This window comes from Etheostoma cragini, chromosome 11 (assembly GCF_013103735.1).
Source record: "Etheostoma cragini isolate CJK2018 chromosome 11, CSU_Ecrag_1.0, whole genome shotgun sequence".
Classification (NCBI taxonomy): domain Eukaryota; kingdom Metazoa; phylum Chordata; class Actinopteri; order Perciformes; family Percidae; genus Etheostoma; species Etheostoma cragini.
In genome coordinates, this window is record NC_048417.1 from 6,700,189 (window position 1) to 6,718,031 (window position 17,843).

Here is a 17,843-nt window from a genome sequence, read left to right on the forward strand (position 1 = left end):
AAAAAGAATAATATGAGCACTTTAAAAACTAATTCAAGATATTCATAGCCTGTATCTTAGAAGTACTTATGGTTATCTGTCTCAAAATGATTTGTTGATTAAAACTGATCACAAGAGAAAAGACACGATATTGAACAAAAGAAAGACTGAAGAGAAACTAGTGTTTGGAGAGAGGGTGAAGGTGAAAAAGTGAGAAAGTCTGCAGAGACCGTGTTAAACTATTGGCAGGTTGGGGGCCAGCAGCGGTCCTGCTTGTATTACTGAGATGCTAACTCCATTGGTAGCACCTCTGTTCTCTCCCAAACACATCCAGCACAAAGAATGCATCACCTCACTGGCCAACAATAATATTAACATCGGTCCAGCCGACTTCAAGGCCTCTGTTACCACAACGAAAGACACTGGAAGAGGAGGGGGGGCAGAACCACGGAAAGACCATACAACATGCCGCCCACCATATCACCAACATTATAACCTTATTTTGCTAGAGCTAGAAAAGCAGCGGGCTCTTCACCCCCCTCTGAAAGAAAGAGGGCAATCACTCGTGTTTGTATCCTTGAGCAAACATGGTGTTTCTCTTTTGGCAGAGTCGGGTTGGGCCAGACCAACTCATTTCTTCTGGCATAAGACCACTCCACTGAATCTTGGCTTTCAATTGGCCCTGCTGGAAGAGAGTCTTGTGGCACCGAGCACCACATTATACAATTACAGGGCTAGCAGAGCGGCACCTGTCATGAGACATGAAACCGCAATGGCCTCCAAAATCTAGGGGATTCTTTACCAAAGCCATTACACAGTAGATTAGGGCTTTGACGGAGCAGAAACTCACAAAGACCCAGAGTGGGACTTGGTGTTTTTGTTGGGGAGTTGGTAAGACAAATTGTATGGTGCCCGGGTGACGCACATTTGCTTGCCCACCAAGAAGGCCGGGGTTCAGTTCCCGGCAAAGGTACAGTGCTGTGGCTTTGGCCGGGTGTGATAAGGTGATGTCTTTGTTGGGGTGGGGAGGTGGAATCTGTGGTAGAAATAACATGAACCTCCACGTGAAAAAGGGTTAGAATTGCACAAGGTTTAAAAAAAAAAAATCCAGGTTAAAGGAGGATCCAACAATGCCTCTGTATATTAAGAAGGAAGTGGCTGTGTTGTTGTAGGTGTAATACTACGTGTAAAGGTAAAGTAGTATTACACTGTTCATTTTAACAAGAATGTACAGCCATGCTAGCTGCTTTGTGAGATTTTTCTTAGGCACGGCTGTGTTTTGAGCTAAATTCTAACATCGGCATGCTAACATGCTCACAATGACAATACTAACAGCTATTGTTTAGCAAGTGCAATGTTCACCATGTTAAGTTTAGCATGTTAGCATAGTAACATTTGCTAATAGGCACAGCTGAGGCTGATGAGAATACCATTAGTACCAACTTGTACCAAATTCCATGGCAATCCATCCCAAAGTTGTTTGGATTACAACTCAAGGTTTATTTTTGTAACTAACTTTTAATCCCAAAAAATTGACAAGGTTAAAATTGTTTTAGCTTGTTGCAAGATGTGTTGATGGGTTGTAAACAGCAACAGCTGGATAGAGGAGTCCATTTTGAAACACTCCCACACAAACCCATGGGATCCCTGTGTTATCACCTCAAATCTGACTGGCAATCATATGTTTCCCGGCCGCACACTTCAAGGTTATTATAAGTAATCATTAAAACCTGAAGCTTTCAGAGGATATCCTCTTCAGTCGCTGCTGCTTATCTTGACAGCTAGCTAAGCTACATCACATTCAATCTGAGTGAGGGACAGGCTCAACACAGCCTTTAAGATCAGATTACAGCTGCTCTCTCACCAGCATGGCACAGAGCTTCGCCATCTCTCAGGCCTGAGGGATCAAATAACAACTGTTCTGAGGACAGCGTGGTCCAAAAAGTCTCTATGTACTGGCCTGAGGGAGCTGGTTGCAGCCCGGCAAGAGAGGCAGGAAGGAACTGGGTGCTTATGTCATTACCGACGGGGTAATTGCACTGGAGTGCCATTGATGCTGAGAGCCTCTTAAGAGGTGTCAGGATTGATTTGGGTGCGGATGGGGCCCAGAGTCTGGCTCATGTGTGTTCTCACCTCGAGCTGACACGCCAAATGCATGTTCCCCCTCCACTATGGCCCCCAGGGGAGCCCATTAGCCATGCAGACATGGTAATGGTGTCATATGAGCCAATCAAGCGTGAAATGAGAGTCAACGCAGCGGCTAACTAGCCACTGGGCAATCACACCATCGCGCATAACGCTACTTCGACAGACACCTCCGTGTTACTGTTGGTCAGAGGAAAGTATCTTTAAACATGTGCCTGTATAATCGTTGGAAACTAAAGTAGGTTACATAAGGAACTAAATCAACTACTGCATGATGACAGAAGACCCAGAAAATGTTGTAGAGCTTTTAATATTTGTCATGAATACTGCACTGCAAAGCCAGGAGTAGTAAATATTATCATCTTGCATACTTTGGCCTTTGGCCATATTAAACCTGTGCAAGTGAATTCATTTCAACATGCACATACATGCAACATGCACATGAGTGTTCTACTTCGTACGTTGGAGATTTGCCTTCAAGCAGAACAATTTGTAACCAGACTTAGACAACTAGATGAGGTCCTGAAACCATCACAAAATAAGAGGTTAAAATTTGGCAGTTTATTTTTCTCTTTTGTTTCTTTCTGTCTGTTCTGAAGAAAATGTTAGACTAACTGCATTGTGTTTAAAATGCTGTAAGAAGAAAGTTGAGTTGAGGGCAGAGAACTGTTGACATTGTTCTCTGTGGGTTGAAGTATTCCAAGCATGTTGCCCTTTTGGCAAACACCTTTCTCAGTGATGTCAGAGCATGTGTTTTGCCTTTGACAGCTGATGATGAACACCTGTAGAGGTGCAACACACTTAAACTTGTCAGTCCAGTACAGAAGCAGTTTACCATCCCGTTATTCCACCTTGAATTAACCTTAAAATGTCCCATGGCATGAAAATGTCACTTTGAGGTTTTTTAACATTAATATGCATTCCCCCAGCCTGCCAGTGGCTAGAAATGGCGATAGGTGTAAACCGAGCCCTGGGTATCCTGCTCTGCCTTGGAGAAAATGAAAGCTCAGATGGGCCGATCCGGAATCTTGCCCCTTATGAGGTCATTAGGGGAAAGGCTACCTCCCCTTTCTCTGCTTTGCCCACCCAGAGAATTTGAGCCCATCCATGACAGAGAGAGAGAGAGAGAGAGAGAGAGAGAGAGAGAGAGAGAGAGAGAGAGAGAGAGATTATAGCTTTCAAACAAGCAAAGTGGCAGTTGGTCAAGGCCACACCCCCAGCCTCTGCCTTGCCCTCCCCCCCTTTCTCCTCCTCAAAAGCTACAGACTCAGAAATGCCACATAATCAGGAAAGCTAATTGTGGGACTGTCTCAAGTGGCTGTAATTCTGCACCAAGGCTGAATTGTGGGAATGAGACTTCAGATACAGTATTAGGAGACTGCTAAGGCCTATATAAAAGCATCCAAAAAGCACCATGTCATTGGACCTTTAATACAAAAAGAATAAGAGTCTATATAGCCATGCTAGCTCTTCTGTGAGGCTGTACTTAGGCACAACATGCGGATGCAAATAAAAATGTTGATCAGATGATGGCTCTTGATGAAAAGTTTACCATTGTTACAGTTCATCCTGAGGGTGGCATGAATGACTGTACCAAATTTCATGGCAATCTAATCCAATAGTAACCAAGGAATTTCAATTCACACAAAGTTAGTCCGCAAATTTTAACCTCCCAGTGTGACCATATGGGGTTGAACAAAGTTATGAGGATTCATCATCTGTACAAACTGTCATGGCAGCCCATCTAATAGTAGTAAGTCAATTTCAGTCTGGAACAAACTGGTGGACCAACCAGCTGACAGAATAGCATTGCCATCCCTAGAGCCAGGCAGATAGCGAGGCAAGAAAAGGTAATGTTATTTCTGACCTGAAAAAAGTTTTGAGGCAAAAAGTTAAGCAACAGCAGGTAGGTCTCGATCTGCAGTTGCAAACAAAATACTATCCCTTTGTTGGACAAAATTTCAGTGAAATAAAAGAGTAAAGCCCTGCTAAGCAGCTACATCTGCTTTCCTCTAATGTCTTCTTCACTTTTCTCTCTCTATCTCTTTTAATGACACATAGTGGTGAGAAATGCTGGTTGTTTTTTCATATTTAACTTTGACCGGCACAACGCTGTTTTACATCGTCGCAAAGGTGACGAAAGCTTTCTTCGTCCATGTCTGCCATATGCTAAATGCATTACACACCATGTGTGTGTGACATTAACGCCAACAGCTAGAAGGTTACATACACTAAAAGGCCATGTTTTCACACTTGCAGCAACTTTCCGGGAATATGTGTTCGTTTGTCTGTGAGTGTACGTGTGTGGTAATCTCCATAGGGACAGAGGTCGTTTGCAAACATAGACGTATGTCTGCACGTGTCGTAGTCTTTTGCCTACATCAACATCCGTTAAGCTGTGAAGGTGTCTGTCCATGTGAATTTGACAGCTCACATCAAAGATCAACACTGGTGGAAAGAAAAAAGCCCATCATACGAGCAGTAACCTGACCAGATTCTTTGCACAAGCTACATTGTTAAACAAAAAAAATATTCAACGGGTTCACTTACTTTATTTAACAAATCTTTTTTTGAGTTAACGTTGACTTTCCAACAAATCCAGAGGAAATCTAGTTCCAGGATTCCCTGAAAACAACAATTTTTCTTTTCTTTTTAATGTCTTCCAGAGACCTGGAACCACTTCCTTGTGGGAACTGAATGAAAAATGTTGGATTTATCATTTTAGTGGGTGCAAGATCCTTACAAAAGCATGTATAACAATGACAAAAAGGACTGGGACGACACACATAAAACGTAGAGTTTGGTCTTGAATCAAATAAATTATTTTTTCCAGATTTATAAAGCTGTGGGGGTTTTAACTCCCACAGTTAAACTGGGCTGTGATTTTACTAATCTTGTAGGCGGAATTACATCACTGCGTTTTGGTCAGACATCCTAAATAACTAACTGATAACACACTTGGTTTGCCCAGGAAAACGGTGTGTACACTAGGTGTTGCACAGCTTTATTGCTCCAAAATGATGATTCTATCTGGCCCCTAAACTGTATCTCACGTCCTGTCTAAATATCACGCACAAATGTTTTTCTTTGTTTCTTCCATTTAGTAGTCCATTTTTGTTGCTGCTTACATGAGCCTAATCCTTAAGTTGGTGTCACTATAGGAAATGGTTGCATTACATGTATGGCTAAAGCATGCTATGTTACAGCAAAGTGTTAAAAACCGACCTGAGATATACACATTTTAATATCACTGGACAACATAGTATTATACTGTATTGCCATATTTAAACTGCTGCACTATTTTATCTTAGAATCTAATTTAGTTTTACTCATGCGATTTTATTTTTTATACATAATTGTTTGTGCATTGTTGGAGGGAGCCTGTGAACTAAGAATTGAATAGCCAACGACTGGTTCACTGTAATGGTTGTGCATATGACAATGAAGAACTTGAACTTATCATTCATCATTACAATTGTTGAACAATTGCAGTTTCCAGCATGTCCAGGCCTACAGTCTCGCTACATTCAATGTTATTAATCACAGCTTCAGATTTGGTCGAGCTAGAACTTGCAAAACAGTGGACTTCACTTCTTAGATCTGTTCTGGGCTGCTTTTCAGGGCTCATACATCATATCAGAGCCTGGGAGTCCTGGAGTGGCCCACTGACATCTCTCTCACCAAGGGGCTGATGAGCGGGCCAACAGCCACCACCATTTTACCTCGCCAATTTCAACACATCTCAAAAACCACCTCTAGGGGCATTGCTGCTTGCCCCGCTGTGAGTTACCATCAGCTCTTTGTGGGCCGGGGAAGAGCTCCAGATCCAACCGTGGCTGCACCAAGATGGGCCAAAAGAGTTTCACGGCTCTCCTGCTGGGCGTTTGACACACAGGATCCAGTGTTCTTCTGTCCTGGGCGCCCCAAGCACCCCATTAACACTGGCACCATGATGAAATGCACCTTGACACACCTCCGTCCAATCCACAGTATCTTTCTTCATCTCTGTCTTTCTGTCACTTTGGGACCTGTTAACGCTGGTGACCAACAGAGCTGTACTTCAGTGAGATATCAAATAGGAAATGGGGTTTAGTGTATTACCCCCCCTTTATCCCTTTAAGCATACGTGTGTGTGTGTGTGTTTAGCCAAAGGGGGTACACACGACAGCTTGAAACAAAGTGCATATAACCACAGAGAAAAAATGCACACTGTATACAAACCAAAGAGGCAAAAAAATGAAGAAAACATGGAGTGGTGGATAAAGCAGTAGAAAGAAAAAAGAAGTGATGAGGAGGCAATGTGAAAAATAAATAAGAATAAAAGTGCTATAGCCCAGTCAAGAGTTTTTTTTCTTTTTTTCCTCTCCTAGTGAGCGTGTTGGAGGGGAAGCAGAGGGGAAGGACCATAAGGAGCGTTTGATTAAATCTGCGGTTGACGTGTGGGACAGGTGAGATTGATGAGGTTCCTCTGAGTTTCACACTGTGCGGAGAGCGGGGGTACAGGAACAGAACGCTGCAGTGTGGCGGGCCAGGGCTCGGGGCCCGCTCGCGCCGTGGGGTCGCTCGGCTGATTAATGGGACTGGAGGCCCTTCAAAAACAGCACTTCCCGCAGACAGGGCCCGACGGTGCTCCAAAAATAACCAGGCAGGGGAGGCAGCCCCAGCATCCAGCCCTAACAGGCTGCAGCTTCTGAAGGAACCAGACTTCAATTCGGCTGGGGGGGGGGGGGAGATAACCAACAGGAGCAGTGCCTACTCAAGACAGGAAGCTTTAATGACTCTTCTAGTTTATGGGAAGTGACAAACAGTGACAACTGACATTGTATTAACTATGATGTCGTTAAACTCAAAGAACTGTAAACTTTACACACTGTGACACAAAGCCCATCATAAAACATCTTACTAAAACTGATTTACTTCAAGGACTTAACAGTCTGGTTTTTTGTCGTCCGTTTTGACAATCAAAAGATGAACACTAAAATTAAAGCGTAGACTAAGTAAACTACGAGAAATGTGATGTATTTGTCTGAACCAGATGATGCTGCATCTAGTTGTGGCAAAATTTGAGCGAGATCACATTTTTTGCAGACGACCATGTGTTTTGTTTGTCCAATCCCTGTATGCTGGGCACGCTGTGACCCATGGTTTGCCAACAAAGTCTGCAAAAAAGTTACAAATCAAGCCGGATAAACAGCTGTTTTATTTACAGCGGTTATAATAAAACAAGTATCACTGACTGAAACTGTACTGTACGTTCAACCAAACTAGTTTGCCTGAAATATGCCCATGATCACATGTTAAGCAGCTGGAAAAGCCAACCTTAATTTATGTGACTCTTTTTCACCGTTAGATAAACACATTCATTTCAGAGCTACTTGTTTCCTTCCAAATCGTTTCATTAAACCACTTCCTCCTCCTTCTGTGTTGACAATGGACATGTTCAATTTTATTTTGCTTTCAGAAAACAAATGACTGACAGGAGAGCTAATACCTCCCAAAAAACACATAAAAGTCATAACGCAGCAAAGAAATAAATGGCACACACTTCATAAATGTATCAATATGTAATTATGGTAACACTCTTGGCAAACATCTACCGGCAGCTCCTCTCTAAAGAGGCCAGTCATTTCCTCTTGCAAAGGCAGCGTCAGCTGACTTGAGAGCAGCTCAAAGGCAGGACACCAGATACGTGGTACGTTTTAATTAAAGGTGTCAGACGCTCAGCGGAAAGGCGCTGGATCAGGCGGGGACTATAACACAGGAAAACTAGTAAGATTCCCCAGTCACCACTGTGGGCAAACAGCTACAGAGTGGTTCTGTAATTCCACTTGGCTAGATATGAATTTAAAAAAAAAAAGGAATATGTTGACATAGGAGATAGTTTTAAGAAATGGGTAATGTGTCTGAGTGAGCACCCTGACTGGAGAATGACTATGACAGACCTAATTACACAGATGGGACTGCTGAGAATTAGTGGGCTTTTCTGACAGTTGAAAATAAATAGGGCAGTTAATGAACATCCTCAAAGGGGAGGCCATGTTTCCTCGCTCTCGCCGGCCTCTCCCATGCGGTGCGGGAGCAGCTCTAATGGTTTTAGCTGACACCCAAGTGAATTTGGAGCTGAGGAGAACAGAGAGGCAAATTAAAAGTCACTTCCTCTTTCCTAGAGCCCGGGGCTGACATGACTGATATCAGTCAATAACTGGACCACAGACCAGGGCCGTCTAGATGGGGAGCCCTACACTTCCAGCTGACGCGAGGCTGGAGGTTGGTGTGAGGCGAGAGAGAATACACACCTTTCAATTCTAAGCAAACAACACAACAGCTAAACTTAGGTTGAATTAATTTATGCAGCGCCAAAAAAAGATAAATTTTTTCGCTATGCAAGCTTTGTCAGTTTAGACTTCTTGAGGAAAAATGTCAGTAGAGCAAAAAAATTGAAATAAATCTCTTGCTACAGCAGGAAAACAGACACCTACTTATTTGTCCTTACTTTGTCCAACTTCCGGTAATTTAAGACGACAAACGTTCAAAACCACTTACCTAATTAGAGTTAACTAAATTAAAAAAACAAAAACATGCCAAGACTTGGAGCAATTGCTTTTGGCTCAGGTAGCTTGCTATGGGTATTATTTTAGGCACTTCATAAACTTAAATGAATAACCCAGGAAATTAGCACTGCTCTGCCCTGCCTTGGTCTGAATAAAAAAATATACATTTTAATCTGCTGTGAAAACAAGGTTGTGTCCCCCAGAACACACTGAAAATACTGTCAAATTACTACAGGTTATTTTGCTGATATTTGCGATTATGAGTAAGAAATTTTTAACTAAGTGACGAGATTTTAAAAAAGCAAGCACACACAGCTGTCTCAAAAGCCCTTCTATCAGAATTCAGAGCATCTGAAAAAAGCCACACTTCATCTTTGTGTCAGTCCATTGAGGTTCACTGACTTTTTAAAAACACATTTTCCAGTGCAGAAAAACCTTCAAAAAAGCGTCTTGTTTGACGCACATCACACCTCGGGGCATTGTGAGCGGTCCACATTTGGAGAAAATTAAAACAAATGAAAACCAACACTTCATTTCTGATGTTATTGCTCATAATGAAGCACTGCTGTGATGCTTTTCGAGTCCCCGCTACTTCCACCTCCTTCCTCCCCTCTCGTCGCACACCTCTCCGGCCTCTCAGGAGACTCTGCCTTAACAAAATACAGACGGGACGGTGGTAAACGTGCATACTGTATTACAGCTCATACATCAACTAGTACCAGGGCTTTTGGTAGATGGTTGAGCATTTTAACTGCACAGTAACGCAAGAACGGCTCAATAATTAGCATCTCTGTTGTGCTGAAACACACTGGTTATTCTTACACTTACCAGGGGACTCGTTGTTTGCCTTAACACCCCATTTGCTTCTTGTAGGCAGCCTAGCAATCATAGGAAACTCTAAGCTGAGTTATAGGCCTGTTTAAAAAAGTAAAAAAAGGTACACTCAAGAGTGCTACTGAGGATATGATGTCACATGTCTAGGAAAGGAAACTGCCCCATATAAACTCAGGATAGACAAGGAAAAATCTTCTAGTCACAAATGAAAGCTGCTACAGTCAAAAATGAACCATTAATGATGTCATGTGTCACTCAGAACTAAGAAGGAAAGGCCAAAAACAAACTAATAAAAAAAAAAAGCATGATTTAAATGTATGCAGGAACCATAAAGCCATAAAAACAAAAAAACCTTGACAACAAATAACACAATTATGTGGTTTTGTAAAACCTTGATGAATCAATCCATCACACGTCACATTTCATTCATAACATAATTTTGATCACATTTCTTGTTTAGTTCAATTACTCCATCTTACAATTTTGTCCATTTCCCAGAATGCCCTTCCGCCAGGGATTGGGGAGTAACCATGTTTGCTTTCATCTGTACTCAAGCAAAGAAAAAAAAACATTCACTCTTTGATTCTGAGCAACTGACACTGAAGCTGACGGTTACTGTTTAAAGTCTCTGACAACACTTTGTGCTTTCCAACTTAATGCAGCTGCTTTAAATACCAAAACGTCCTGCTACAATTCAGCCAGTGTTCTCTACATAGGTAACAGCCACAGTTTGAAGAGATTGTTACCCTTAAATTGTTTAAACCCTACATTTTTAGGCTTAACCAGTAGTGCACTAGCTCCCTGTCCTCCAGTAATAGACCGCCATCTACTGTAGGTGATATTGACTATAGATGGAAGTACCTCACACAATCCTACTACTTCAAAAAATCCAAACTTTTCCTTTTAGATAATTATTTTGGCTTTTCTGCCTTTAATTTTTGACAGGACAGTTGAGAGATTTGAACCCTGGACCTCTGCATCAAGGCATAAACCTCTTAGTATATGTGAGCCTGCTCTTCCACTGAGCCGACCTGGCCACACCAAATTATTCCTTTTAAAGCGATCGTGTTTTATATCTGTCACCCTATGAGGAACTCTAAGTAATGACAACAACACTTTTAGCAGATACACATGATACAAGTCTTCTGTGATCACACACAGCCCCCACCCCCGTTTCCTCCATGCAGTTGCTAATAGCCAAGGAGGGCACAGTGGATAAAAAAAAACATGATGATTCTTCAGAAAAAGTAATTATTTTCACTCAAGATTCTGCACGTGAAAGTCCCTGGACCAAACTGGTTTCTGAACATAGCCATACTGACAAATACAGCGTTTTGTGAAGCCAATAGTCTTAAGGTCCAATGTGTGGAAATTTCTCACATCTAGTGTTGAGATCATTTATCAAAAAGCCAAGATGACCATCCACACCTGGAGGAGAAGTAGATCCTGTACAGTGGCTGGAGAAAGTTTACTCACCCATGCTAAAGTTGTGAAAAAGGAATAAAAAAAACTCTTTGGAAATAGATCTTAATGCCTTTATTAAAAAAAGTTTTAGGGAATCCAACCTTTTAAGGACTCCAATTCTCTTTTTTAATTAAAATAGCTCCACATCATCACATTCCCTTCACCATACACAGAGATAGGCATGGGGGACTTTCCATTAGATCATCTCTCAATGCAAATCAAACCAGCTATTAAGCTAACTGAAATAACACCATGCCAATCTCTAGGTATGGTGAAGGGTATGTGATGATGTGGGGTTATTTCAACTCTAAAGGCCAAGGGAATTGTATCAGAATGCATAGTATCCTGAATTCATGAAATAACTGCATATTTTCTTTGGTACAAATCCTCGCAAAAATCACACTATAATCGTTTTAACTTTTAAGATTCAATATTAGCCAATGAAAATGACATCCAAACAGGATCATTGTACTGATACAAATAACGTGTTCGCCACTCGGTTTAAATAAGCAAACAACAACAGAAAGAGTTTAATTTAAAATAAGGTACAACAGTTCTTTATTAATATTTATCCTTGACATATAAAGACTGAATTCAACATGTTTTAGTGAGTGAACGGAGGACACAGTGAGTAAACACTCAAACCCGGTAACGTTTCAGTCACAGGCTGCAGCTGAGACACAGCACGCCTCTGTTAACAACACACTTCACGTACCTTGTTTCCCGTACAAGCTTCAGAGCAGAGTAATCTTGTAGGAGAATTAAACTTTTGAATGAACCTGAAGAGCTGTTTGAAGTTAGTCCGCACGGGAAGCGCCATCTTGAATTGTGACCTCATACGGTGGCTTTGAAAGGACAAAAGGGAGAGATGCGTTTCAGCCGTTTGCAGTAGTGCAGTCAAACGATTCCATATATTTTATAGCGATTAATCGCAATTAATCGCACAATTACCTCTCTTCTAAATGTCCCTTGATTTCTTTATGTCCCATTATTTTTTATCATTTTAATGCTTTCATCATCCTGGAAAAGTTGCTTTGTGCAAATGTTTTTTTTTGTTCTTTTTTTTTAAACAACATTAGCCTACTGTAGTGTTCAATTTCACCCGTAACATTCTCACTTGGCGCAAACAATCTCTTACACAATGTCCCAAAACATTGCCCATCAATAAAAGATGGAAATAAAATGCTTTGAGGAGGGGTCGGGGAATTGGCATCAGCTGTGTGCTTGGACATCAAGTGGTATTTCAGATTGGACATGCTGTGATGATAGCTCAGTTCAACGACAAAACACACAGATCACTTTTTTTGTTGCTTTGACACAAAATGCATACAGTTAACACAATATTTGAAAAGTTTTTTAACTTCTTTTACACACAAGCTCAACCAAGACCAAAACAATGGATTTTTACTGACAAAATCACAAATGCTTTCCACACAACGCACAGTCCCAGGAAATGCTAGAGCTAAAGCTCATTTAAAGAGCCAATTATTGGAATTTTGAAGACATTTTTTTTTAGTAAAATGTAACTTCAAAATAAAGTTTTAGACCTTTCCTGTGCCCCATACATCGCACGACCCCAGGAAGGTTCAGAGCTCTATACCTAAGTAAATGCATAAACCTGTGTCCCATACAACGCACAATCCCAGGAAGGTTCAGAGCTCTATACCTAAGTATATGCATAAACCTGTGTCCCATACAACGCACAACCCCAGGAAGGTTCAGAGCTCTATACCTAAGTATATGCATAAACCTGTGTCCCATACAACGCACAACCCCAGGTATGCAGAGTGACTCACCGTAAAGGATGTGTCCTCAGAAACTCTGGTTTTCATGTTCTAAACCTAACTCATAGGCTAAAGTCCAAGCGAACAGCTGTTCACATTAGTTAGTAATTGAATGAATTGATAGTTAATTGAAACACAAACATCCCCTGCATTTTATAATGTTCTGTTGTTACTGTAAATTAAAGAAACAGCTGATTGAAGCTGATTGTTATGCAAATAGATCAATCACAGCTGAATCCCATCTAGGAAACACACTTAGCTGTGGAGGTTTCTTTCAATCACATGATTATCAGTTTTTACAGTATTCTTTACATGTCACAGTAAGTGAGTAAGTGAGCAAAGATTACAGTAACCAAAGTCATTTCCTTGTTTGTTTATGCAAACCTGGCCAACGCTGATTCTTATTCTGATACGTTACAGTAGTACATACAGTGAAAGAGGACCTATTTGGGCTCATTTTGTGTGGAAAAGGAACAATACAGTAAAGATGAACACAAAGAAAGTAGGAGGGAGAGGAAGACAAGTACCAGGGTTAGGGTCATATACCGTACATTCTACAAAGCTACTATGAGATGGGTCATTCATTCTTTATATTGAATTTCTGTAGCAAAAGAAAGAAAATGCCGCATTTACTAAACCCAACAAAACAAAACAAAGATAGGCTTCAAGAGAATCTGCATTGTAAAACACAATCCATGATCAATAGAATATGTTATTATCTATTGTATAAGAGCATACCTGTAACTATAAAATAATGCATTTTCTACAATTCCACCTGGTATTTTTATGACATTGTGCTATGAATGACTACGTTCCTGTTGGGAGAGAACATGTGTTAGTGTTTTGGAAGAATAATTTGATTTTGAGACATGTTTGCAGTGTTTTGGTAGATACAGTGTATTGTGTTAGTATATTATTGTCCTTTTAAAATTTAGTGTTGGGGTTTAGTTTACAATGTGTGATTCTGAGCATAGAGTCAACCGTTTTGCCAGATGTGTGTTGTAGGTGTGTTGGTGCATTAAAAGTTTAGGAAAATTGTTACAATTTTTGAAAAAAATGTTATGTGTATTCTTTTTTAAGTGTGTGGTTAATAGTTGTGACAGCAGTGTGTTAGCATCTGAACAAAGTGCAGTAAATCCGCAGTGTTGTGGTTAAAGTCATGGCATAAGTGTGTGGAGTTTTGAAAACTGTGTTCTAGCAATGAAAAACAAACGAAAGTTTGGTCCACGTGAACTGCTGCAGTACAGACTGTAGTTAGAGTTTTGCATATGTGACTCCAGTTGTGCCCACTGTGGTTCAGCAATCGAAAAAAACAACAACTGTAAAGTGCTACTTACATAAAAACAAATTACATGCTGTGTATGATTCTTGCAGACAGTTAAATTCATGTATATGTTTTTTTTTAAAGTCTTCTTCAATCTTAAACCTTTGCAGGAACTTCTACTCTCCTTGCTGATCTGTACATCATGCTGCCTGCACTGTTCTGTATGTCCAAACCCGGTGCTGCCCATGCAACAGTAAGATGTATGATTACACATTCACCCACCACCAGATGTACAGTAGGCTACAGAAATTGTCAGACATGTGCGGTTTCCTCATTGTCTGAGGTCTCTATGTTAATTGGTTGGTGTTGTGTCTAGGCCTGACTGTTTCCTCAACAACTGAACTTTCCCAGGGAGGCAGCTGCAGAACCTTTCCATACCATACCTCATTAAAAAGTGGCAATATGCATACTATAAGTGATTGTGCTACACGCTGGGTAAGGTTACAATATGTTTTCAGGGCACGCTGGCCATTCTCTGAGAACCCTTGTTTCTCAAACATCTGCTCCTGATTTTTTTTCCTCCACCTTTTGCATCTGGTTGCATTTGCAGCACAAAATACAGACTATCATTCCATATTCATTATTATTTCCCGAGGCGCTGCTGGCCGAGCTCTTTGGTGTTTCACATGGTAGAGACCTGAGCTGGCACGTTCTCTCACGCCTGGGTGATGGGAGATCTGGTCGGCAGAGCAGAGACCGACTGGCGGGAGATGGGTTTGTACATTCTGGTGTGTGTGTTTGTGTGTGTTTGTGTGTGTGTGTGTGTGTGTGTGTGTGTGTATTTCCTGGCAACTCAGTAGAGGTTGGTCCTCCTGCTCTTCTTTTTTCTCCTGCCCGCTCCTCTTTTCTTCTCAGTCTAAGAGAAATGCCTTTCCGTAAATCAAGAAGAGTGTATTTATTGTGTGTGTGTGTGTGTGTGTGTTTGTGTTTCATGGTAAATAATGTTGGTAATATGTAGAACTGGAGTGAGATTGGCATCATACATACACAAACAAACTATGCATACTCTATGTTTATATTCAACATCATTGTATGCCTCTGGACTAACTGGGGTTAAGTGTTGGCACAGGGACACATTGGTTGATGTGTTATCAGTGGGAATCAAACACAGGTCTCTCACACCAAAGGCATGTCTCTTATCCACTGTGCCATCACCAACCTGGTTTAAAGTCATCTAAATGTAACCTTTTTCAAACTATGTTGAAGAAACATCTTAACTGTAAACTTAGCCTACATTAATTGAAATGGCTGTCATAGCTGTAAAAATAATGCACTGATGTACTAATATTTACACAATTTAGCAGCCAAAAAGAGCCTAAAAAAAGCTGTTAACTTAAATCTAAAACCGGACAAAGAATATGCCATTGAAGTTGCCCTGTGGAGTTTTCTTGTAAACAAACAGAGGTTATATTTTCTTTCAGCACATTGCGTTGTGAATCCAAGAGCCGAACAAGTTGAATTCATTTCTTTCTGTATAAAACACTTGCAAAAGCCAACTTCTTCTTTGTTTCCTTGATAGCCGTCTTTTTCTTTCCTGCCATTCCTGCTGTTGGTCAGTGGAATAGTCTGAAACCATTGGCAGGAGTGAGCATGGCTACACACGAACATCAAAACAGGGACCCACAAATTGAAGGTCAAAAACGCCACAGGGTAGCTTTATATAAAGGAGAATAAGTTGCCATTTAGATTTCTGCATCTTTTTACCCTCCTGTTGTCCCCGGGTCAAATTTGACCCATTTTCAAAATATTAAATATATCAGAAATGTGGATTTTTCAACCAAGTTCTCAACAACAAAAAGCAACATGGGTGGTTCTCTTCAAAGCTCTTTACAAGTAAAATACCTGATCAGTTCCCTACTTTCATTTAATTTGGAAGTTTTTATTTTTATTTTATAGCATTTGAAAAAAAGACAATAATAGAAGGTTGAAAAACGCCTAAACAAATGTTGGAAAAGGATAAAAAAAATGCAGGAAAAAGTCCTCAAAAATGTCAAAAGGTGCAGAATCTTTTTTTCAAAAACAAGTGGTGAAAAAAAAAAGTGATAGAAAAACATGGATGAAAGCAACAAAATGTTGACTCAGAAAAACAAAAAGTTGCATGGTCGACAGGAAGACAACACAAGGGTTAAATTACTGTGAAATGGTGTTTGTACAGTAGAACAAGGAGAGAACCCAAGTAAGAATAAGCACAGTTTTTTTAACTCACAGATTAAATGTATCGTTTTCTTTAATAATTCCACTGGGAACACCAACGTCAGAGTGGTTCAAAATCACAAACATATGGTTTTAAATTGATGAAGATATGTAAATAAATAATGGTAAGAAATTGTAATTGATAGAGCTCAAAAAGATGTAAGAACTACACATACAGTGAATCAATGTTGTGAAATGTGGTGACGTTTCTTCATTCTGTGTTTCACGGGGAATTCAAGTGTTAAAAGTGTCCATCATTCAGTTGGAAGAAGAAGAAGAAAATAGAAACTCAGCAGCGTGATCTCCAGTGGTGAGCGAGGCCGTCCAGGTGATGATTGAAAACTTTGTGCTTTCATCACAAATCTGCTCTCCTTTCACCATCAGGGTAATTCATTTTTCATCCTCATCAGGCTCTCTGCACCTCCTGCTACTGCTCTTCCTCCTCCGACACCACTCCACATCTTAAATACTTTTATCACCTCCTCCTAGATAACTGTCTACAACGTCTTCTGACTCCACTACTACTCCACTACATTTCAGAAGGAAAGTATTTTACTTTCAACGCCACTACATTTATTTAGCAGCGTTAGTTACTTTGCAGATTTTTATTTTGGATCAATCTAATATTCAAAATATAATCAACAAATACAATATGTAATATGTTAATGTTTTAGATTAAGATAATTTTATCAATGCCCTTTATTGACGGAATTCACATGTTATACAGCAGAAAAAATCAGTTGCAATTATCTCCATCTTTACCAGCTGCAAAATTTAAGTGATGTACACATTAATGTGTCAATATATTATAATGCAATAATATAATATACATTACTCTGAAATCACACATTTGCATAATGAGTAGTTTTACTTTTGGTATATTTTAGAGCTGATACTTTCATACCTTAACGTAAGTGAAAACCTGGAATGTATACAGTGTATATTACTTAAATGTAAATATATAAACAGAACATTACGTTTAACTTCTAAAAACATGTGTGTATACTTTCTCTCTATCACACACACACACACACATAGGGACACATGCTTACTCTCTGCAGCAGCCCTCCTGAGTTTAGGAGAGATGCTAGTAGGAAAGTCCAGCTGGTGGTGACCGACACTCCACCTGTCATAATACAGCCAGGCAAGGCATGATGGGATCGTGGGGGGGCTGCTGAGTGAGGGGCCAAAGATGTGTGTACTTTCTGGACTCTGGATCCTGATGCTGAAAGACAGGATCTCCCCTCTGACACTGCAGGCATTCGGAGTCCACAGGACGTCCACCACCCAAGTGGATGGATGGATGGATGGATGGATGGATGGATGGATGGATGGATGGATGGATGGATGGATGGATGGATGGATGGATGGATGGATGGATGTATAGATGGATGGATGGATAGATGCATGGATGCATGGATGCACGGAGGGATGGATGGACAGCTAACAGAATAACAGACACCTTGACAAACAGAAGATGTGTTGGCTGAGTAAGAAGACAAAAGAATGATGGATGAATTGGATGGATCAGATAGATGGATGGATGGATGGATGGATGATGATTGATGG

At 40.6% G+C, this 17,843-nt stretch overlaps 1 protein-coding gene across 1 annotated transcript in view; it reads right to left on the reverse strand.

The window, feature by feature from the left end:
* Positions 1–11,820, reverse strand: part of wars2 (tryptophanyl tRNA synthetase 2, mitochondrial) — a 23,265-nt gene extending 11,445 nt beyond the window's left edge. Inside the window, exon 1 of the mRNA XM_034886129.1 lies at positions 11,689–11,820. Coding sequence (XP_034742020.1) covers positions 11,689–11,811 — 123 coding nt within the window. The 5' untranslated portion in view covers positions 11,812–11,820. The remainder of the gene's footprint in view (positions 1–11,688) is intronic.
* Between the last annotated feature and the right edge of the window lie 6,023 nt (positions 11,821–17,843).